Source organism: Anabas testudineus, chromosome 2 (genome assembly GCF_900324465.2).
Source record: "Anabas testudineus chromosome 2, fAnaTes1.2, whole genome shotgun sequence".
Lineage (NCBI taxonomy): Eukaryota > Metazoa > Chordata > Actinopteri > Anabantiformes > Anabantidae > Anabas > Anabas testudineus.
In genome coordinates, this window is record NC_046611.1 from 12,806,106 (window position 1) to 12,829,836 (window position 23,731).

Below are 23,731 nucleotides of genomic sequence, written 5' to 3' on the forward strand. Positions count from 1 at the left end.
GGACAGAGCAAAGGAAGATCAAAACTAAAATAATGGAGCTAAAGGAAGCCTACAGGGAGGAGACAGAGTCACTCTTGAAGAACACAGAGAAAAACCTGGCAGGGTGTACAGACTAATACAGGGTAGAAACCCAAAGGACAATTTATCTCATTTACTAATGAGCAGGACCTTGTCAATTATTCAGAAGCTTTTGTTGCAGATTCCACACCGAGGATTTCAGAGTGGAGCATATGGACGTCAGTGAAAGTAAGAAAGGCACTGCTTCTCTGGAGGATAGTGTTTGTGCTCACTGAAATATCAAATGCCATCGTGTTTTCAGGTCCTGCCCACAGCAGCGCGAGCCACCAGCAGGACCCCCCCCCCCCCCCTCATCCACCAGCACCTCCTGCAGCAGTAGCAGGACGTGTTCAGCTCACCCATTCATTTCAACAAGACCATTGTGTGGGTGCAGTGGCAGTGCTGACACGGAAGGTTCTGGCAAAAATAAAAATGTGGGGTCATCGTGAAGCAATGTGTTGACCAATCAAATGCATTTTAGAACACACGACCGGCGTTGACTTTATAACTGTGGACTGATAATAAGGCTGGATGACAGTTTCATTATTTGAACTGATGAGTAAATTGTGGATGTGGACAATGATTCAGAAGTCAGAAACCAGGCTAGTGATCATACTTTTCTCTGCAATGTAACCAAGAGTACAATACACAGTATACTCATTGAGATGAGACTGGACTCTTCATGCAAGAGTTTGTTCACAGGGGTTATTTAAACCTCTGTGAACAAACTCTTGCAGGATTAATAAATGTAAGAATTCTTCTGTCATTGCACTTGATGTTGTGTGAAACTGCATAAATCAATTCCCACTATTATTATTAATAATGTTCTTTAAGAATAATCACATGCTGCTTATCAACAGTTTTTGTGATGCTTAATACTAAATATAGGAAAAACTGCTGCACTAACTATTGTGGTTTTCTGCATTCATTCGTTGTGTAACGTGATCTTTTCTTTACTATAGTCACAAATATCAGCCGACATGTTGATTTGATTTACCTTTTTTGCATACATAGTGTTGCACGTTGTCTCCTCATAAAACTGCTGTGCTCATTAAGACACTCCACACTGGGAAAAAGATTTGTGGAAAAATGAAACTAAGCCTGAATTGATGGCAGCAGTATCTATGATGTACAAAGAGAACTGGTGAAGCTCAGTAGATGGAGCATCATGATTTGATACCGCTTTGCTGCTTCTTTACCTGGACAGTCAACAAGTTACAATCACAACTTATAGGTAAAGTGGCACCGACTCTGACAGCCTGATTTCCTCGGGCAGGTCGTTCCATAGCCTTAGAGCTCTGATGAAAAAGGCTGTGTCCCCCTTAGTTTTTAATTAGGCTGCTGACACAGACAGAAGCCAGAAGACCTCAAATTTCAAAAGGTTCATTTGGGATTAAAAGATCTGACATGCTGAAACCAAACCTTGTAAAGTTTTATAAGAAATCCATAAAATCTTTAAATGAATCCTGAAACAAAGTGGGAACCAGTGGAGAGGGGCCAAAATATGCGTGTTTAAACCTCTTTTATTAGAAGTTTATTAGAATTTAGCTGCAGAAATTTTTAAGTTATCCAATTTTTTTTTTTTTACATCAGTCAAACAATACTGTAGAGATCTCAGCATGATGTGGTCCATGGGTGAAATAGAGAGGTACAAGTGTGTGTCATCAGGATAAAAATGAAATGAAATGAAATATAATATCTGCTGATAACATCACCCAAGGGCAGCATACACAATGAGAATAAAACTGGGCCAAGAATTGACCCTTGGGGCACACCATACCCAGTAGGGATAAGGAAGACATAAAAGTGTTAATAGAAACACAAGACTTCCTATTTGAATCAGAACTAGAACTACAACGAGTTTAAAGCTGTGTCTACCCGCCCAGTGCCTCAATCTAAAGAAGAGAATTTGTATGAAACATAGCAGATGCAGCAACACTAAAACCAAACACCTGCCAGCATAAACATTCATTAAGAGGTCATTTCTAACTCTTAAAATCTCTGCGCTGCTTATTATTATTATTATTTTTTAATCAGACTGGAACTTTATAAAAACACTACTAGATTCCAAGAGAGTAAATATCTGCTCAGAAAACATTTTTTTTCAAGAATCTTAGAGAAAAAAGCAGTTTAAAATGGGATGAGAACTTTCTAGAACTGTAGGATCAAGCCCAGGTTTCTTTAAAACAGGCTGGATTCTGGGAATTTAACGTAAAGTGGGACACAACCATTAGAAGGTGGTCTGCTCAGTATAAAGAGCAAATGTGGCCCTAAGCAATCTATTACTTCTAACAAGAACATGGTTGAAATATTGTCAAGAGGGCTGGATGATGTGTTCATGTATGAACACGTCATACATAATAACAGAAAATAAATTGCACAGGGAATTCTGATATGGACAGTCAGCATCCAAAAACAACAAAGTCTGGGTGATTCGTCATTATGCAAAGTCAGAGACAGAGACAGTGCTGTGTAATGACATGAAGAGAACCATACACACCAGACGTCCTAAGAATACGTCTGAGCTGAAGCAGTCCTGTTGGAAAAATGGCCTTAAGTTTCTCCTGGACATTCTGCAGCTACATGAATCAGTTGCTAGAGGTTATTGCTGCTAAAGGTGGTTGAACCAGTTATTAAAACACAGTTTTCACTTACTTTTTACACCATCAGTTTGTATGTTTAATGGGTGTGTGCAGTAAAGACATGAAAGATCAGGACTGTTTGTGTTTTATTAGCTTAGGAATATTGTGTTTGTTGATATTTGTGACTTCGGTGAAGATCAAATAACATTTTATGACCAATTTGAAGAGAAAATAGTTCCTCAAAACTGTGGACATGTCTTCCCATATTTGTGAAATGTAAAAGACTGCGTAAACAGACTTCCTACAGCCAGTGGCTGGAAGGTAAGAGACAAACCAAAAATGTAAAAATAGGCAGGTTGCAATAGGTCAGCATCTATTATTGATGTACTGATCCTCAGTGAGAACAGAGAGTTCTGAGAGAATTCCATAATCAACAGAGGACCGGTGGACAGAACGTGTGATCACAATAGAACATGCACTGACAGATGAAAGGCTTCTACGGACTGTTCCACTTTTTCTTAAGTTGCTGTCTGCCTCTAAAGAAACAACAACCCCATAGTTTGTTGGTGCAAGCAGCTTATTACAACCCAAAGTTATGTTAACTGATATCCAGCAGCCTTTTCAGCAGTTACCCCCAAAACGACGTGGAAAGGTTTAAAGCCCTCTAGTGGCCATGGTAATTTTTACAGGAGCACAAGGGAACAGCAGCACCATCCTAACAGAAAACTAAAGGGCTTTCATTGCTGTGTTTTGATGAGAAACACAAAGGCAGGAAAAGACACCAACATATCTGAATTCCATGGGACCCGTTAACTAATCAGCAATTATCCGAATACTATATTGGGCAAAATATTATTGGCACCTGAACAGGAAATGATTCCAAATTGGAGAGAAATCTAAACATGCTGCTACCTGCTCATTAGTGCAGGGAAAACACTGATTAAACGTGTCAAAGTGAATCTATGTACATAAGGAAAAAACTGCTACATCGTTTTTTAGAAACATGCATTCGACTGTTTTTAGACGAATAAACAAGCAAATGTGTGTCTCTGTTAAATTGAGTGGACAGTTGTTGTGGGGACTTTTTCCTGACACCTTCAACCACTCGAGGGTTACGATACACCATGTCAGTGACTGTCCTCACAACTATGGGAAGGCTTTTCACATTTCTGGTAATGATAATTCATCCTCATAACGAGACATAGAGCGATCCGGCTGACTAGGATGATCACACCTTCACCATGGCAACACACCGCCTCTCTACTTCTCTCTGTGTGAGTGACTGTTAAACACCGACTGACTGCCGTTGTTTTGCTCCATATCACATTTGTGCAAGATGCACGGCTGCAGTCTTACAATATGTTTCTCTCAGTGTGCTCGGCACATCATAGACAATACGCAGAGCATGACCTGGAGGAGTGAGTGTGTGTGACACAAAGAAAGTGGTGTCACATACCAACATACTGTAGAATTCCCCAATACAATAATAATCTATTCATTTGAACTGCTTCACAGATACTTTCTGAAAACATAGTTTCAGCCTATGTTACTGCTCACACTTGTTTAATTACCCATAAGTCCATTGTGTGTTTTTTTGTTGTTGTTGTTGTTGTTTCTGATTCTGACTCCTACTGATCTGCTCCTCCCAATCTAGGTCAACTCTCATGTCCTGATCTCTCTTTTCTATTTCATTGGAATCAACGCTGGAATAAATTATATGTGTAGTTTCTGTCCGCGTTGCCTTGGTTACAGCGTGACGTTGGCATTACAGTGCCAGCGCCAGTGGGAGGGGGTGTCTCTGGTGTCCGACGGTGCTGCTCGCTTAAATAGATATAAAACAAAAGTATTACATTAAAATAATAATTAGGTTAAACAAATGAGGTTTGAGCATCACTGTGTGTTTTCACATTCATCTAACTGAGGGGGAAAGTTCCTCTGTGCTCATATGAAATACTATATGTCTAACACCTGGATGTGCCTGCAGGATTTTGTGATTTGGAGACAGTCAAGTGTGATGTGGAACCCAGAAGCCTCCAGTGCACAGACACCAAGAACAGGAAGGAGCCATACTGTGTCCAGATGTTCAGCTTTCTGAAAGGAGCAACGTTTAAGTGTCGGCGTTGGGTTCTTCACTGTCGTTTGAGACAAAGCAGAGTGCACAACGTTTCAACGGTGTTTATTAGCATTACAGTTTTGTATCAACACAAGCTGCTTCTGATATATCTTTAGTACAGTTCATTTAAAAAGTAATACTAGCTGATGTCTATGTTGCTTTGAAAATGATGCATCTGTTTAAATACAGCTTTACATTAAAAAGTATAGGAGGAAGTACAAACAGCCATAAAGCATTATACAGACATAAAAACCATCAGAGGGTGTTTTTCCCCAATAGCCATCACAGAAAATCAAAAGAAAGCACCTGTAACAGCACAGAGCGTTTTAAAGAGTAAATCAACCTTGATTTAGAAGAGGAACCAACCTGCTGTTTCACTGCTACCGTTTTGCACACTTCGTATAGTTTATTTATAAAAGGGTCCAAATGTAAACTGCCCATCAATCTACACCCATAATGACTTAGTGACATTTCTTCACTAAACCAAAAATAGAAATCTCTCATTTACCAAAGTAAAATAATCGGAGCGACTAAAGTTCAGATGCCGACGTTGGCAAAATGTACTAAACCTCATCGTGTCATGAGTTTAAAACATTGATCTAACTGCTTCTCATTTTAATAGTGTTGAAATAAAAGAGTTTCTGTAGCTGTCTGTAGATCATAGGCACATAATCTTAATATTTTTAATAAGCATCTTTAGCTTTAAGATACATGTTTAATGAAAATTGACAGTAGTGAGCTCTGAGTATGAGATTGGACGTGGTTTTGGCAGATAGCCAGTGTGAAAGGACTCTAATAGGGGACATCCCCACTTTCAGCATGACAATGAGCCGAACCCTAAAGGGAAGACTTTGCTGGGACGGCTTCGTGATAAGTCTCTGACTGTTGGTGAGTGGCTCAGACAAAGCTCAGACTTAAAGCCCACAGAGCACAGACACTTCCTGCAGCTGTCTGTGAGAACACCAATCTCTGAATCAGTTGGACTGGACATCAAACTGAGCCTGTAATGTCCTGGTCCATGTCTGAATAGAGCAGGTCATTGTTGTTTCTGTCTCACCTTCTGTTATTTAAATGTTATGCTTTTAACAAATTTGCTTTTAAAACATGTTTTCACTTTGTCACTGTGGGTTATTGAGTGTAGACAGCTGGAAACAACACCAGTTTATAAATGGTTTCACTTCTCACCTTGCTGTAATGATGAAGTGTTTAGCTACAGCTAAACATGACATAACACGATTTAACGCCTGAACATGTGTTTTAAAAATAAGCAGGAGGAAGTGTTCCCGTAGTCAAGGCAGCCTATTTGTTTCCTTGACATTGAGTCATATTTGTGAGTTTAAGGTCAGAAATGTTTACTTCTGTACAGTGTGCAGCCCAATTTTAAGAATCCAGCTCCAAAGCCAAACACCTGCTACATTTAGTGTTGATTTACCCTTTAAAGAGTCCTTCTGTTAAACAACATGTGTACTGTTGGGTAGCAGAGTAAATTTAAAGCATATACTGTACATCTACAGATCGTAAGCAAAATAACGGAAACATTACTGACATACTGGGCGTTTTCGTCAGCTTGGCATTTATATGACACATGTATCATATTAATGCAGGGATGAGCTCAATATAGAGAAAATGTTTTGTTGTCACATGACTGATGGCACTGAGTAGAACTTTTAATAGTAATATTAACAGAAAATAAATAAGACTACAGTTCACTAGAAGGTACATGCTCTGTACATTGAGAGGTAAATGTATTTCATATACTTTGAAAGAACACAAGGACCCTATCTCCTGTCTTTGGAATGATTCAGTATGTGTTATAATAGGCTAAAATATTCAGAACTGTTGTGTATTTACAGCAATGCACTTCAAATTGACATTTGAACACAGTGGTGTATTTTAAACTAGTGGCTAGTTACTACCTTTGTATTATACATTACACTGAGTTTTACTTATAGACCTTAAAAGCATGTTTAGACGGTGTTTTACAGTTTGGCATTCACACACGGTTCATCCTAAATTGTAAAACAGAACATGTAACTTTCAACTATCGTGGCACGTTGTTCATCTTTTTCAGACAGTTCAGGGAAATTACATTCTGTGCAAAACCTATTATGAGAATTCATTGGATAAAACCTGTCAGTGTAGTGGGACTGTTTACTTAGACATGTGGTTCTCCAGCACCATCTGATCATCAGAATCAGTGCGTACAGGTGTACTGCACTGAGCAATACATATGCACGTGCGTTTACTGGCCACTGCAAAACAGCAGCAGGACCCACTTGATGACCTTGTTTAACCCTAATGTAGGCCAAATGATTTGTGGTTCTTCAGTGGTTGATAGATCGCAGATCATTTTAAAGCAGATGTGGTGGTAGAGGCTGGACAGACTGCATGTAGACAGATGTCATGGTTATTTCACAAATCTTAAAGGGTGTTACTCAGAAAAAAACTGGACTTGTTGGAGGTCCTTTAACATGTTTTGCTTCTAATCTGAAACGCTTCTGACTGGTTTTTAACCTGTGTGGACACGTTAATGATGAAGTGACTCCACAGGGGTTAAATACCTGAGATTCCTAACCAGTGAGACAGGAAACATCTTCAAGAGCCCCGTGTGAGTCCAGCTGCTGCTGAGTAGAACCCTTTATGATAACCATGACCTGTGTGGCTGAGAAGCTCCACAGACCTCTGAACACATCACTGTCAGGAGAGGCTGAGGCTTCTTCAGGACCACGGACAGCGACTTTCCCGATGGGGCTGGTCTTTACACTGTTTTAACCCTGGAGGGAAGAGAGGAGCTGAGGTGACCCTTATTTATAGTCCTACTGCCAGCAGTTACACCCCACATGGCTCTGGCCGCACCTGGCAGGCTCATCTACTCCATCCTCCATCCAGGGAGTTTTTATAGTGTACACACTGGGAAAAGATTATGCCCCGTGATTTACACTACAACTTTGATTTTATCTTGGTGGTCTAAGCTTTAGTGCTACGAGCTGTGATAATTCTGTATTCTTCAAAGTAGCCCACTTTAGTCTATGTCCTTTAAGCTCCTTTTTTAATGCACATCTCTACGGATGGCTTCTCCATAGAGATACAAGCCAACTATAAAGATATACATAAAAGCACATAGCTGGTAGCTATTTTGTAAATGTGCCTTAGATGAACCAGCATTTACAGACAAAGCTAAATAAACAGAGAGGAGCCCTGTGCTCTTAGAGCCAGAGGACTACTCAAGTCAAGTATGTCTCAGCCCTGGTTATGGGAGGGTTTTTGTAAGGATATTAAAAGTGATACTAAAATCTAATTGCATTTATTTAACCAAAGAAGCTAAATGTAAGGCATGCTTGATTGTTATTAAAAATATAAACTGATCTAATCATATCTTCAGTTTTTGGTGCAGTGAAAGTGAGTCTGGCTGAATTCAGAGACTAAGAGACAAGTTGTTCCATCCTGATAGAAGTGGAGGAAATCTCAATCAAACCTAATAGACCTTGTATACACCCACATCCTCTGAGCACTTCATGGTCCCTTTGGGTCAGACTCTGACTTGATCTGCCTTCAGTACTCAGCTCCACTCCTCTGCTCTCTCTTCTGGGACTCAGAGGTTTGTCATGGAACTAAAGATACCTCAGAGTTCAAGTTCAGCCGAACAGAGCACTACTTCAGAGAAAACCGAGAGCTAACAAGAAGATGTAACATGGTCTCTGCTCGATCCTTAATAGGGAATGGACCACCAGGATTACCTCATTCAGTTTTTAACCATGTGTCCCCCAACTATACAAAGTGTGATTATAAAGTTGCCCTAATCTTTCCATAATGTCAGATAACTTCTGCAAAACATGACATCATGATGGCACCATGACAGCTTTCCCAGTAAGGTACACCTGCTGAACTGAACTGCATCTGAACATGTGTGGTCAATGTTTGGCATTCGTCTCTGTTACAGGCCATTTTTATAGTTTAGGTTAATAAGATGAATGGACTGTCTCTATATAAATATTGCGCCTGGTGAAGCTTTCACTCTTTCACTCAGTAAAGCAGTCAGGCAGTCAGTCCAATTTCCTTCCACTGTACCGTCATCCATTTCTTCTGCACATCTTGCCAATTAGGTGTGTCAGCTAATGTGCAACTAGTGATCCTTCCTGTCAATCATTCACAGCAGTCTGTTGATAATATTCCCGTACAGTTTCTGAATACTGAAACACAACCACATGACTCTCCTCCTTCTCTCTCATTCTCTCTCTGTTTTCATATTACACTGGGCCGGCTACTATCAAGCTATACTTGCTCTAATCTCATTACAAACTTTGTTATCATAGTAAAAAACACAAATGAAGGATTTTGTAAAACAAAATGCTCTGCTACATGCTCTGGCTCTCACAAATAAATCTGAAGATAAAGTGAGAAAAATTCATGAAAAAACTAAACAGAGAAACTCAATCAGAGAGGAGACGTGTGCAGGAGGCAGAGGCAGGTCACACAGATGTAAGAAGAGTGATATGAGAGACCAGAGACTGATAAAATACACACAATACATGACATATGCAAACAAATATAAATGAATAATGTTTGAAATATGACTTTAATTTGCTTAATTGAAATGATATTTTGATCATTTCTGAGTTTAACAAACGAGCATCAGAGACGTTAAGTAACTACGTACATTTATTTAAGTAATGTACTTTTACAAGTACCTCAAAATTGCATGTTTATGTTCTCAACAGCATCAAATTAATTACTGCTGAAACACATTGTTTTATTAGACGAGTACTTTTGTACTTGAGCTTGTACTTAGTTATTCAATTCGAGCAGAAGCTCTAAAAAGTCCTCCACTAAAAGGAAAACCAGGAAATTGCAAACAGCACCATTACATTTTCCTGTGACTGTATATAAGCCCAAGCAAATGCAAAATGAAAATGAAAGTGGGAAAATGAGATTAGGTGAAAGAGAGCATGAAGAATAATGAGTAAATGAAGAGATACTGCAGGGCACAAAACAGAATGAATTACCAAAAGCTTCTGAAATGTTCCTGCACAGTCTCCAGTTTCTCACTACGAAAAAAAAAAATGTTTTCACTTCATCATGTTTCCTTTTTTATCCTGTTTCACTGATACATACTATACTATACCATATACACACTGATATATACTATATATGTAGCCTTAAAGGAAGTGAACAGGAGTAAAGAGAAACATTTCATATTAACAGTGGAATCACAGAATCTGTTTGTGTTTTAACCAACAGTCTCTCAGGGTCACGTTAAAAAAAATAAATTAAATGTAGTAGACCAACATAATTAATGTTAAATAAATATATCTGTTATTATCTCCTTGGTAGACTGTGTAAACACCTAGTGGTACTTTTGCCTTATCTGCAATAATTAAATAGAAAGAAAAAGGCAGCTTTGTCTTGGGTTTCACCAGGGGTCTTGGGCTAAATGTGTAATTGAATGTAACATTGCTGCAGCAAACACACTCAAACAGCTTATGTCTGCAGAAAAATCGTTTATCAATTACTTAGTACTGAATTTATATAAATGTTTAAACTGTAAACCAATTAGGCTGTTAGGTCATGCCACTAGAGCACGCCTACAGAAAACTGCAGTCCACACGTTGGACTACAAACAAGATGTTAATGTACCGTAACAAATCCAGAAACAGATACTTCAGAATAATTGCTACATCTTGTTAAATGTATAAAATGTCCGACAGACATAACTTACACAACACGGTCGTCTTTTTCCTGTAAAAATGTTAATACTTTGATTCATCTTGAACACACAAGCCTGATTTTATCTAATTAAATGCAAACTGGGACGACTATGAAATCCCACTTGAATGTTACTTCTTGGTTTGCAGAAGCTACTGTAGCAGAGCAATGTGTGTGTGTATGGTTGTCACTCTGCATAAACACTGCATACATTCCCATAAGAGCACCATTGTGCTTTAATATATTCCACTCCTTGTCCTATTTCTCTTGATGTGAGAATGCATGTGAGGAGGTGTAGGTGGAGGCCAACAGTCCTCTACAGGTCCAACACTGACTACAGTTCTGCGCTCACTGCACTAAGCCAGTTGCATTTTAAGGATTTGAACTAAATCCTTGTTATAACTATCTTCAAACCAACCTCCTAAAAATAATTTATCTATACAGCTAAACTGCTTTTGCAAATACATTTTGCAGAGCAGGCAGCCAGATTACCAGTCTATTCTCATTCCCGAGGCAACAGATGATCACTTTGTCCAGTTATCATTTGGAAGTTGTGATTGTAGCCACATTCATTCCTATGGTGTGAAGCACTGCTGCTCACAGGGCATCAAATTGTGCCAAACCTGAAGACATTCCTCAATGTGCTCTTGGGATATCACATTCCCAAGAATAGGACACATACAGATGGTACAGCCTGACCTAATGCTTCAAACCACGGCTGTCAGTAGTGCAGAGGCAAAAAAAAATGGGATCCAATCAATTTCACAGTCTCGCGACTCAAGGTTCATGTTGAAGGTCACTTCTGTTGAAGCAGAAACCGTCCAGGTTTATGGAAAAGTATGCATATTAACACGGAACTATCAAATCCATCACAATTCCCGGACTAGCTCTCCATCATTTTGGAGGAACGGGAGCAGTCAACGGACTCGTGAGTCTTTGTCAAACAATGTTGTTAAAGGTAAATTGTCAGGTTTTTCAAGACTAAACTTCAGCGTCTACACACTCACAGAGACTGAAGCTCTGCGATTGTGTGTGTGTGTGTGTTCTTGTCTGATTGGTGGTCAACTTCCGAGCCGCACGCCAGTGATTCAACCAGGAAAGTTTCACGTCCATCCAATCTGTACAAGTGCTCCAAATGTGAGTCAGCTCACACCATCCATCCGCACTTCTAGAACCAGCGGCGCCTGAAATAGCTCCTCCTACTTGGCAACAATATTCATGAGTCATCCCACTTCATATCTGTGTGCTTGTTCAGTGTGAGCACTCCAGTCAAAACCTCTCCTCTTCAAGCTGCTAATGGCAAAAACCCCAAACAAAACTAAAATGTTTCCCTTTGGATAAAAGTGTCTACTAAATGTAAGTCTACCCGTCTGATCTCCCAGAGGTAGAAAAAAGTCAAGTCTGAGAAATTTTGGGTTTGGTTTTGTGACTGACACGAGGCCGTCAAAAGATCTGAACTGTTCTGTTCCTCATTTAGCTGTTTTACTGTTCATCCATCCAAATATCTTGACCTGCTAAGGAGAGGGCAGATCTGTGGGCTACAGCTAGCTGTGGTAGAAGTTGAGCCGCCTGGATGATGGTGTGTGACGTTTGTAAGATCTGACTCCAGGAGACATCACTGATCATCTGCTCTAGCTCGGCATGAAAGGATGTTTCACTACAACTGGCTGCTGTTACATGACAAAGACTACTATGGGAAATAAGCATTGACTCAAGTATCACAGCCTGCATCAGTTGGGCCTCTAGGAAAATACGTCACCAACACTTCAGCGCCTCTAATAGATTACTTGTAGTAAGACTAGGCTGTACTGGTCTACAAGTAGTTTTCAATGTTTTTGGAAGAAAGGGGTCTTTCACTGAGTAAGCATTGTTCGATTTACCCAGTGTGGGTGCGAACTAGGCCAAGTTGTACTTACAAGTCCACTACTTACAGTGGCATACGCACCCATCACTGGAGTTTGGTGTATGCGCCACGTGTTAGTCATTTCTCCTCAGTCCCAGGGTAGATATCACAAACTTCTTTCTGCATCCTTTTCTCTCTTCACTGTGCGCAATAGGTGTTTGACTAGGTCTTGACAAGCTCCTGAGCCACGCTAAGCTGACACAGTCACATTATAAGTAGACAGAAACCCAGCCCAAGTCCTGCTGAGCCATGAAAGATGTTTTAGAGCTTTGGCTGACTGGTAGACATTTCACTTCTAAGACGGCACAGCCACATTTTAAACGGGCCTGGTACAAATCTGTACTAGGCCCATTTACTTATTGTGCATGAATAATTCCTGTGGCCTTAAAAAACCTCAACTCTGCACATTCTGACCGGACTTTTCTTTTTAACATGTACAATAACTGAACATACAATAACTGAAGAACTAGCAGCTGTCACGCTGGTCATTCACTGTGAAATGTTAGAAAGACAGCAGCACTATAACTAAGCCAATTAAACAGTTCGAATATCCACATTTCAGATGAATTATTGTGTTTAACCTGTCTGTTTAATTGTCTGGTTCACTGTACTGCCAGCATGAGTATTAGGGATGGGAAACCAGGACTAAATGAGGATTTCCTGTACTTGCTCTATTCTCCTGCCACTGTGCCCTACTTCTCTTCCACAAGCTCATTATTCTTTTTCCACATTTCCCTCTCCCCCCCCCCGATTCCTTCTACCTTCTCCCTCTGCAGTTTGCCTCCACACAGATGTTTCTTTTTAGCATCTCTTTTCCGTCTCCACCTGTACTCCATCTTCTCTCGTTCGCATCCGCTCACCTCTTACCTTTGTTTCATTTTCTCCTTCTACACTCTGCACTGATATCTTCACATCCCTGTTTATACTCCTAGTGCTTAAATCATGAAGCACTTAGAGAAATGGTATATAAACTGTTCAGTGAAGTGGTAATCCTATATTTTTAAATGCCAAATCTGCCGTTCATAGTATTAAAGCCAGAAGCTGCAAGATGGAGAAGTTCAGTCAGTTGGAAAGTCATTCATTCAGAACAAACCAGCACAGTTACTTTAAAAGATTAGCTTGCAGTCTGCAGCACCATTCGACTCGCGCTCTCTCTCTACTAGGAAGCTGTAAAATTATAAAACACAGATCTTCACAGATCCAATATGATGCACCCAGTCTGACTCTGGAAAAGGGAACAGCAACACTGGCAACAGCGTGCTAGTTCTCTAGTTAATGAATGCAGCAATGCATGTCAGTTCCCCAGCACATCATAGTTCACACTCTGTCTGCTTGAAAAAAAAAATTCCAACAACAACAAAAACATGTTTTTCTTTTGAGAATACGCCACAGCTGGGCTGTCTCCTAAGTAATGTCACTCACTAAGAAACAAATAAATAAATAAGTACATTTTAGATAAAAACTGAACTGCTGCACTTGTTGGGCTCCAAGTTTATCGCCCAACAAACCAGCATAGTTACTCGAGTATGGAAATAAAGCTGCAGAATGGTCACCTTCTCATTTAACTTGGCATGTGTGGGAACAGTAAAACAAAGAGGGGTCAACTGATGTATTATTCTATTGCCCATTATTGTCTTCTTACAACTATGCCCCACATTACCATGAATTTTGTCGAATATCAAAGCCCTTATTACTTAGACCTCTTGTACATTTATTTAATATCACGATGTGGGCAAACATTTCATTTAGATAGAAAATAATACATGAACATCAATGCTGCTCCTTTCTAATAGGCTAAAGTCTGAAGAGACAGTGTTGGAGTTGCAGTGCAGTCATTGGGAGTGTAGTAATTTTGGCCTAAGGGTTACTACATACCCTGCAGGTTGACCCTCACTCCACCTGATCCATATGGAATCCTGGTTCTGTGGATAATTGATATTGGATTTTGAGAAATGTCTGTATTATTAGTAAAGATCTAAAAATAAATCACCAAAATGTTAAACTATATAATTAAGATTTTAAACTGAATTTACACTAAATGTTAGTGAAGCTTCTTAAACACCTGACTTGGCCACATGATGTAATAGGGAAAATCATTTCCCACTCCGGTTACTGAGGTTGTCAAGTTGTATGAAGCTGTACACCTGTAGCTGCTAAACATACAACGAGCAGTTATTTATAAAGTACCTCCAACACTGTGAACTATCTCCAAAATTGCTGCCGCAGTTTGCGTGTCATACCTTTTTGCCTTTTTGTAGTGCAGCTACCTTTTCCTCCTGTTTGCCAGTCTCTGTTTGCCTCATCTTCAGTCAAAGCTCCTGAACATTCCCCTCTAAGTAATCATGACTGGGATCTAGAGCATCTACCTCGACCTCACCTTATCTCAGCTTATTGTTGGCAAAACCTGATGGGAGAAAACTCCGGTAATCAAACCAAACATTTACCAAACAGAAACAAAAGGACTAAATAACTAGAGTATTTCCAATTGAACTGGGGCTACAATAGCAATGCTACAAACCAAACACGGTGAAATTATCAGGAAAACTCTACTTCACCAAAAAGACCTCAGTGGGTCACGAAGGCTGGGCAACATTCAAACTAAAAATAAAGGTTATGTTAAGTGCTTTAAGTAAAAGCAAAAACTAACGCAAAGACAAGAAAGCATCAGATATTCTGCCCAGGGTAACAGTTATCCTTAAATCTCTGTTCCACAGAGAAAGCTGAGCTGAGCTCGCACAGTATCATACATCATGGATCCATTATGATACCATTTACAGACTGTGTGTTAGGCTTTCACTGGAACTCGTTGCTCTTCCCACAACGCGAGTGTGAGGACCCCTCCGTGACTAACTCACTCTGTATCATTGCAGATCATTTTAAGTGGAGGCATGTTAACACTCTACACAGTCTTCTGACTGGCTGGCATTGCAGTGATTATGGCTGTTGGTTATGATTACCATGGCGATGGCACGTGTGGTGATGTAGAAGGATGATAATTAATTTCCCCTTTGGAGAAAGCTGTGCTGGTTTATGCTCACATTTCTCTGAGTCCGCCTGTACCAGTAGGTATTTACTGTACATAATCCAGAGTTCCTGGCTTTATAGAGCTAATGTTAAGAGACTATATTAGGAGATAGTATGTGAACATATATTTTGTGAAATTAGGCATGTAGTTCTATTGGCAACCTCTATCAACCTCTGAAGAATCACTTTAGAAATGCATCATTTTGGAAATACTGCAGGAGTTTGGATCATCATCATTTGGAACCAGTCTTCCACCTGAGTATTTAGATCAGTATGCACATGATGTCCAGTTGAAAAGGCCATAATGTGATCAGGCTAACACTGACAACAGATTTTACCCTATCCCAAAAATGTGTTAGTGGCAACCATAATAACATTAGTCCTCAGTCATTCACTTATTTCTCTACACCCGCTTCTTTAGCTAACACCTAACAGTAATTTGATCATCCCAAATGTACACTTCCATGAATTCATTTGTGCGCAGCCCCTCCCGAACATCCATACATTCATTCACAAAGCAATCCAGCAATAAAACTGTCAGCCATGCACGCTACAGTATTTTCTCTCAGGGTTACACATGCTGCAATTCAAATGTATCAGTCACTATCGGTTTATACTGCTATTCACTTCATTATCTCCTTCCTCTGCATTTACAACCACCTTCTCTGCTTACATTGCATTTTCCTTGTGTCTATTTCCACTCAGTGTGTGATTTCTTCCATTGTAGGGGAAACTGGGCAGGTTATGAGAAATCCCCGGTTCACACTCACACATTTCAGTCTATATGTATGAATAGAGATGACTGGCAATCAGTTGCAAAATAACACCACAGTTGCTCATTGCCTGCAGATGTCTCTTCTCTTTCGAGGGGATCCTTCGAATAAAATTTGTCATCAATTTTTCAGCCCCCTTTGACTCACCTTTCAGCAATATTTCCTCTCCAATCCTCTGCCCTCCCCATTCTTACAGTGGCACACCCCTTCACCATCCATCCCACCCTCAGTCTCCTTCTTCCATCTCATCTCGTACCAATATTTTTATACTGGCACAGAAGCAGGTTCTTGAATGTCTTTTTGAACGTGGCATTGCACAATGCGTAACAAGCTGGATTGATAGTAGAGTTGACATAACATAGCCAGTAGCCAATAGCCCACACGGTGTCGGGGACGCACGATTGGCAGAAGGTTGAAATCAACACCATGACGTTATATGGCGTCCATGTGATGATAAAAGCCAGCAGGATGGCAAAGATAGTCTTGGTCACCTATAGAGAATGGGAAGAGAGGAGAGTGAGAGAGGAAAGAGAAGAACAGAAAACAAAACAAAGGAAAATCTATTTTTGTCATTTCACTATGGAATGAAAATCAATTTGTTGAGAATTACAACTTGTTCGTTGTTTTGCAGTCAACACAAGTTATTGTTGCACTCTGTAGCTGTACTGTAAGAGCCAGCTGATTGAACAGTAATCACTGAATGGGTTGCCTCAAGCACATATCCAGGTTTTCAGAAGCTTATTATACTAAAAATGCTAAAACTAAAACAAACTGAAACTGAAATCAATGAAAGGCAGCAGGAGAAAAACATCTCAAAACCTACAACACTATCATATATATAATATCAGGCATTCATTCTTCAGTGTTTGGGGTAAGATTTACCAATGTATTGTTGGAAGTATGACAAACAAAAAGGTCCAACCACATCAATCAGGTACAAAGCACTGACTTATTCTGAACACTATAATTAATTTGACACACTCATTTTTACTAGTCATAGTCAGATTTAGAAGTCTATATTATAAACTATGACTGATTTTCTAGGGTCTAGAAGATCAGTCATAGCTGTGAACAGTGATACGATCTGAGCCCTGTTTGATTTGATTTCACTTTTATTGTCAAAACGTGTTTTAAGATTTTTTTCTTGTTACCCACGGCACAGACTCTTTTAAACTCAACTAAACAACAAGACAAATACCGCAAACATGTTGTATTACATCAGAGCTTACAAATAATCAGCTGCAATGCAATTAGTTTAGTTGCTTGTTTGTCCCTCAGTGATTAGTCTGTTAGGTACACTGAGGCTGACTTAGAAGTGGGAATCTGATTTAATAGTTTGAGAGACTGAGGAAATTCATAGTTCTGCAGTCTCCAGTCTTGGCTCTCTAGCTAGACTGAGCTAAAATTTACATGTCTTCAAGTAAGACGTGCACATGATCTGATGGTACCAGTGAGAGACAACATCCTTTTAATACAGGCAGTTTGAAAACTTGATACCTGCAATGAAGCTACAATCTCTGTACAGGTCAAAGCAGTCTGGCCAGTCGATAGTCATGAGTGGTACAACTGTACCATGTTATGAATAGTTCATGTAGGATTCCACAACATATGACAATTTATCAAAGAATGGGAAAAAAAAAAAAAAAAAAAAAAAAAAAAAAGCAGTGAAGAAGTGGTGCGTTAGCTCCAATTATCTAAGCCTTCACAGAAAGTAAATACAGTGCATCCAGAAAGTATTCACAAAATAGCTTAAATCCAAAATGGATTAAATTCATTATTTTCCTCATAATTCTACACACAATACCCCAGAAAGTCATGTGAAAGAAGTTTGTTTAAAATCTTTGCAAATTTATTAAAAATAAAAAACATATAAGTATTCACAGTCTTTCCTCAGTACTTTGTAAAACCACCTTCAGGGCCAATGACAGCCTCAAGTCTTGTAGAGTATGATGTCACATGCTTAGCACAGCTATTTTTGGCCAGTTTCTCCCATTCTTCATTGCAGTATCTCTCAAGCTCCATCAGGTTGAATGGGGAGCGTCCGTGCACAGATATTTAGGATGGATGTTTAACCGGGTACAAATCTGGGCTCTGGCTGGACCATGCCCAGAGTTTTCATTCAGCCTCTCCTTTGTTATCTTGGATATGTTCTCAGTATCATTGTCCTTTTAAAAGATGAACCGTCGCCCCAATCTGAGTTCCAGAGTGCCTTGGAACAGGTTTTCATCAAAGATGTCTGCATTCATCTTTCCCTCAATCCTGACTAGTCTCCCAGTCCCTGCCGCTGAAATCATCTCCACAGCATGATGCTACCACCACCATACTTCACTGTAGAGACGGTATTGGCCAAGTGGTTGGCATTGGGGCCAAAGAGTTCAATCTTTGTTTCATCAGACCATTGAATTTTGTGTCCTTCAGGTGCCTTCTGTCAAACTCCAGGCGGGCTGTCATGAGTAGTGGTTCACGTCTGGTCATGCTACCATACAGTCATGATTGGTGAAGTGTTGCAGAGATGGTTGTTCTTCTGGAAGGCTCTCCTCTCTCCACAGAGAAATGCTGGAGCTCTTTCAGAGTGCCCATCATGTTCTTGGCAGTACCTCACAAGCTTCATCATTTTTAGATCTCTTCAGAGGTGTTCAATTGGGTTCAAGTCTGGGCTCTGGCTGGACCACTCAAGGACAAAGACTCACAGAGTTGTCCTGCCTTTTACTGAGGAATGATTTACAACTGGCCACTTTACCACACAGTCCTGATCAGTGGAGTGCTGCTGTTCTCTCTCTACAGAGAAAAACTGGAGTTCTTTTAAGGTGATCGGTTTCTCGGTCACCTCACTGACTAAGGCCTTTTTCTCTCGATCACTCAGTTTGGCCAGTCGACCCGCTCTAGGAAGAGTCCTGGTGTTTCCAAACTTCTTGCATTTACAGACGATGGAGGCCACTGTAATCATTGAGACAGAGAATGCTGCAGAAATATTTCTGTACCCCTCTAATAATTTTTTGAACATTTGCAAAGATTTCGAACAACTCATTCATATTATATAGTCATTATAGGGCTTAGTTTGTAGAATTTTGAGGAAAATAATGAATTTCATTCATTTTGGAATCAAGCTGTAACATAAGTGAAGTGCTGTAAATACTTTCTGGATGCACTGTATATTGTACCTTCCTACAGATCCAATCGATATGTATACTCAATAAAGCAGCATCCACATAGATATGACCCACAGGAATACTATTTGTAGTGGACTCTTTGTTGCTAAAAGCTATTTAGTATCTTGAGGGAATTCTCCATTACCTCTGGAGTGAAAGTGAGAGGATAGGAAGAAAGGTTGAGAGCCTTGATGACCCATCTTTCATGCATTCGATGAAAGATGGCGTCAATCTTTTTTTTGCTGAATTCACTGTAAGGTCACGTTTTCTGAGACTTTCACAGTTTCTGTGCCAGGCAGTGATGCTGGTGATCAGGATGCTATCAGGGTATCCAAGTAGGACATGGTAAGGATAAATGGAGGGAGGTTCACCTTCCTCAAGTGAAGATGTTGCAATACTTTATTGGAGGTCCAGGACAGATCTGTTGTTAGTTGCTAGTTAGTTTTTAGCCCAGTTTTCATGTCCTCATATACTAATTCTACTGCTTCTTTCTAGGCAGTGGCAGTATACTGTAACCTGAGTCGCAGTATTAGGTGTGTAGCCGACCTAGACTGTACAGTTAATTTAAAAGTACTGTAGCTTGGTAGTTTTAGTTGTACTTTCTAAGACACTATGAATCTTCCGCAATTTCTCATGGTTGTAGCTGTGTTTTGCAACATAAAGGCCAAATTATTTTCAGCTATGTCAAAAAATTAAATGATAGTGAAATCATTCAAGCCAGCAAGCAGCAGCAGGGTGCAAAACCACTGCAGTCTCTACTCCCAGCTACCTTCAATCCTACTAACAGCCTGTGCACCACAGGCTGCTGCTATCCAGCTTGAAGTACAATCTATATCTTGTTTTCTTTTAAGTCTGCTGTCTGCAGGGTAGTGGATGAGACGGAGTAAAAAAAAAAAAAAAAACTAACAACAAAAAAGAAAAAACTGTGTCCATTTAATCTGAGACACATAAGGTAGTTGTATGGGATGCAATAATACCCAATGTAACATACTAAGCACAACGTTTGATGTGATTCAGAGCTGTCTGACTGATGACGGGAAGTTGTTGTTGGGTTTGAATTCTACACTTCCAATTTTAAAATAATTTTGACTACAGTAAATCTTGGCAAAGATTCTCTGTTTAATTGTCTTTGGAAATGTAAAATGTTACTACAGACATTATAAATTACGTATATGACAGATTTCTTAAGTCTCAAAGATCCAATTGGAGACAATGACCAGACGTGTTCCTCTGTGTACACTAAAGCCCTCTAAGTATTTATGGAAAGGTTCATACACATTCAAATGTATGCAAAGTACTCTTCAGTACCACAATAAGCCATTATTAAGATACTCTTAAAAGTGTGTGCGAGGACTTGATCTTAAGTGCTTTACCTTAAAAACATTGAATGAAAGCTCATAAAATGTACTGAAAAAAGCAAACTGGGCATATGAACCAATCATGGGTGATTATTATTCTAATGATTTCACATTTTCTATTGACAGTTGCTCCTCTGCTGCAGTCCAAAAGACTCATCTGGGATTTTGTTAAATACAAATTCCTCATTTTAATATAGCTGACAACAAACCTCTATTTCCTACCTCACTTCTGATGTATGAATTTCAGGTGTGACGTGTGGTGACTTTGAAAAGATCAGTGAGCAAGGAGGAAATGTTGTGCTAAACTTAGACAAATGTGGTTGAAGATACATCCTCTCCGAGGAACATTTGGAAATGCCATCTGTCATTCTGAATAATAATTCAATGAGGTGACTGCAGCACAACAGCTGCACTACACTTTATTCACACTCTAGTGGACCTGGACTCCCACCTGTACATAAGCGGAGACCATAATTTAGTTTTTTTTTGTTGTTGTTGTTGTCATGATAAATGATCATTTCTTGTATCCGACTGATCAGTAAACATGAAACCTGCATCATGGCACATTGATTCTCATCACAGTCCTGTGTTGGGCAGTAACACATGACTTAGAAACTTAGTAATAAGACTATGTCTTACAAGTTTTAATGAGTACACTAGGGATTAAAGTAATTACATTACAGTTACAGTTAATTGATTTTAGCATTGCTCACGTTGTGACCAAGTGTTACATTCATGGTTGATATCAGTTTGGTGTCTCTATTTGTCGACTGGTACAAGCTATGGTTGAGGTGTGGAGCGTGACACGGCCAGCTGGCATTGGCTGTTGGCCAGCGTTGGGCCATCTGTGAACGTCTCCAGTACTTGTGGTGTGTCCTGCACTGTTGGCGCTGGTCGGACCCCTGTCGGGGGCTTTTCAGCCAAAACAGCATGTGGAATTGGCCGAGGACCCATTTGGTAAGAGAGACAACTCTGATTGACTGTTCAGCTTAGCAAATCCCTAGACAACAAAACATGGGCCCCAGTGCCGTTTACAATTGATTATCCTAAACATATTATTTTGTTTTTAAAGATCACTTTTTTAGCCATATGTGATAAACTGACAGTAGAAGGCAGACAGGAAAGAAAGAGAGAGGGTTTGATATGCAACAAAGGTCCCCAGCCAGACTCAAACATGGCCTGCGCACTAACCATGAGGCTACCACTGTGCTCCTGTAATACATATTATTAAATAGAAGTTGCTATAAATTATAAGTAAACACTGCCAAATACTGCTTTGTTCACCGTTTGTATATCTGCACCTCTAGGTCTTTTTCTGACTTTCCTTTTTTAATGACAAATACAGACTACAGCCCCTTGCTGGTTATTTCCTAGCAGGTGAACAGTGAGTCTATGTCGTGTGTAGTTCTTTGATGCCGCCATGCTGTGTCACAGCCCTACAGGGTCTACTAAGTTGTGATTAGTACAAATGTTTTTTTGTGTTCATGACTGTCTGATGTTGGTTGTGGCAAATATTTGTCCCAGTTGGGTATTGTTTGGTGCTCAGAGTGTAATTAGGCTTCTGAGCTGAGGATTTGTTAGTAACTTTTGTGCTGTCACTGAGGCTAAGAATGATCAGTAAGTCTCACACAGCAAAAGCATGAAAGTAACGTAAGTATTGATTAATGGAACCTTTGATTTTCTTTCATTGGTTTTTCAATGAGTATTGTGTAATGAGACAATTTTCAAGTGACCTGCCCAACAATGCTCATGTATGACTTTGTGTTCTTTTACTACAATTCAACATCAAACACACACCGGCATGCTACTGTCTATTCTTTATCCATGTATGCATCATGTCTGCAGTGTTACATGTACATACTTTCTTTTCTCTGGCAGCCATCTGTCGTTTTCTCTTCACTTGACTTCTAGCAATGCTTGCAAACTTTCTTGCCACAGTTCTGGGACGGCTGATGGGGATTGAATGCCTCTCAGCTCCCTCCACAGGCGGGACGATCTCTATAGCTGTGATGCATTCATCCCCGGTTTGCTTCGTAACAATCTTTATCTTGGACCACCTCGAGGACGAGTTGGTCTTGGGCACAATAGGATTGCTTGTTGACGTGGCCACTGGGTTGGGATTAGTTGCGACCTGTAACAAAACCAAGAAAGACGCTTTTAAAGTCAGAGTGAGCTGTTAAGAAATGCATGAAGCTGATTATTCTATGTTTCCCATTGTCACTGTTCATCTATCAATAGTCACATCTCTCAATATTTGGTCATCACATTTCATCTGACAGCTTTCTTTACAATACAAACTCTTTCCCCTCCACCTACCTACATGTCGCTGTGCTCTTTGTCTTTTGCTCTGTGACCACTATTTCTCTCACCAAATCAACAGCAGACATCAATATTGCATGAACCATGTAGGAATTAAACATTTTTTTACTGACCGACCCCCATTTTAGTGGGTCAGTAATACGTGGAGTTTTAATACTTATATGCAAATCATTTGCAGTAAATTATTGCATAAAGTCTTGAATCCACAGACATCACCAGATGCTGCATTTCTTGCGAGGTGCTGTTCTGTGACTGTGTTCAATTCAAGAAGAAGGAGAAAAAGAAGAAGAAGTCTTTATTTGTCATATGTCACATGTACATGTTACAATGAAATGTGTCCTCTGCATTTAACCCATCCCCCTGGGGGGAGCAGCGGGCAGCCACATACAGCGCCCAGGGAATTTTTTGAGATCTGTTTGAAAACAAGGAAATCATTAACCGAAGCACAGAGTTGACAACTGCAGATTTGAGAATGATGTTCAAGAGTTCCATATGTGAACGTGTACATGTAATAGTATTTCATTATATCCAGGTGACAACGTTGAATTCCCATCAGAGCACAAATGTATTTCACTGATAACATGAAATGTTTTTGTGGCTGCTGAGTGAGTCACATTGGCTCTTTTCACTGCTTGCGACTGCAGCTAAATCTGGTCCAAAGATATATAAGATTAATGTTTCTGTGCCTGATAACTAAATGTAATAATAATTATTCAGCATATTCAGCAGTTTAATGGGACAAAAAGTGCA

General features: G+C 39.8%; 1 protein-coding gene across 1 annotated transcript in view; it reads right to left on the minus strand.

Annotated features, from left to right (window-relative positions):
* Positions 1–16,400: 16,400 nt before the first annotated feature.
* The window catches only part of chrm4a (cholinergic receptor, muscarinic 4a), a 40,554-nt gene continuing 33,223 nt past the window's right edge, over positions 16,401–23,731 (minus strand). The window contains exons 6-7 of the mRNA XM_026363382.1: positions 22,524–22,793; positions 16,401–16,646 (exon numbers count right to left, since the gene is read on the minus strand). Coding sequence (XP_026219167.1) covers positions 16,401–16,646; positions 22,524–22,793 — 516 coding nt within the window. The remainder of the gene's footprint in view (positions 16,647–22,523; positions 22,794–23,731) is intronic.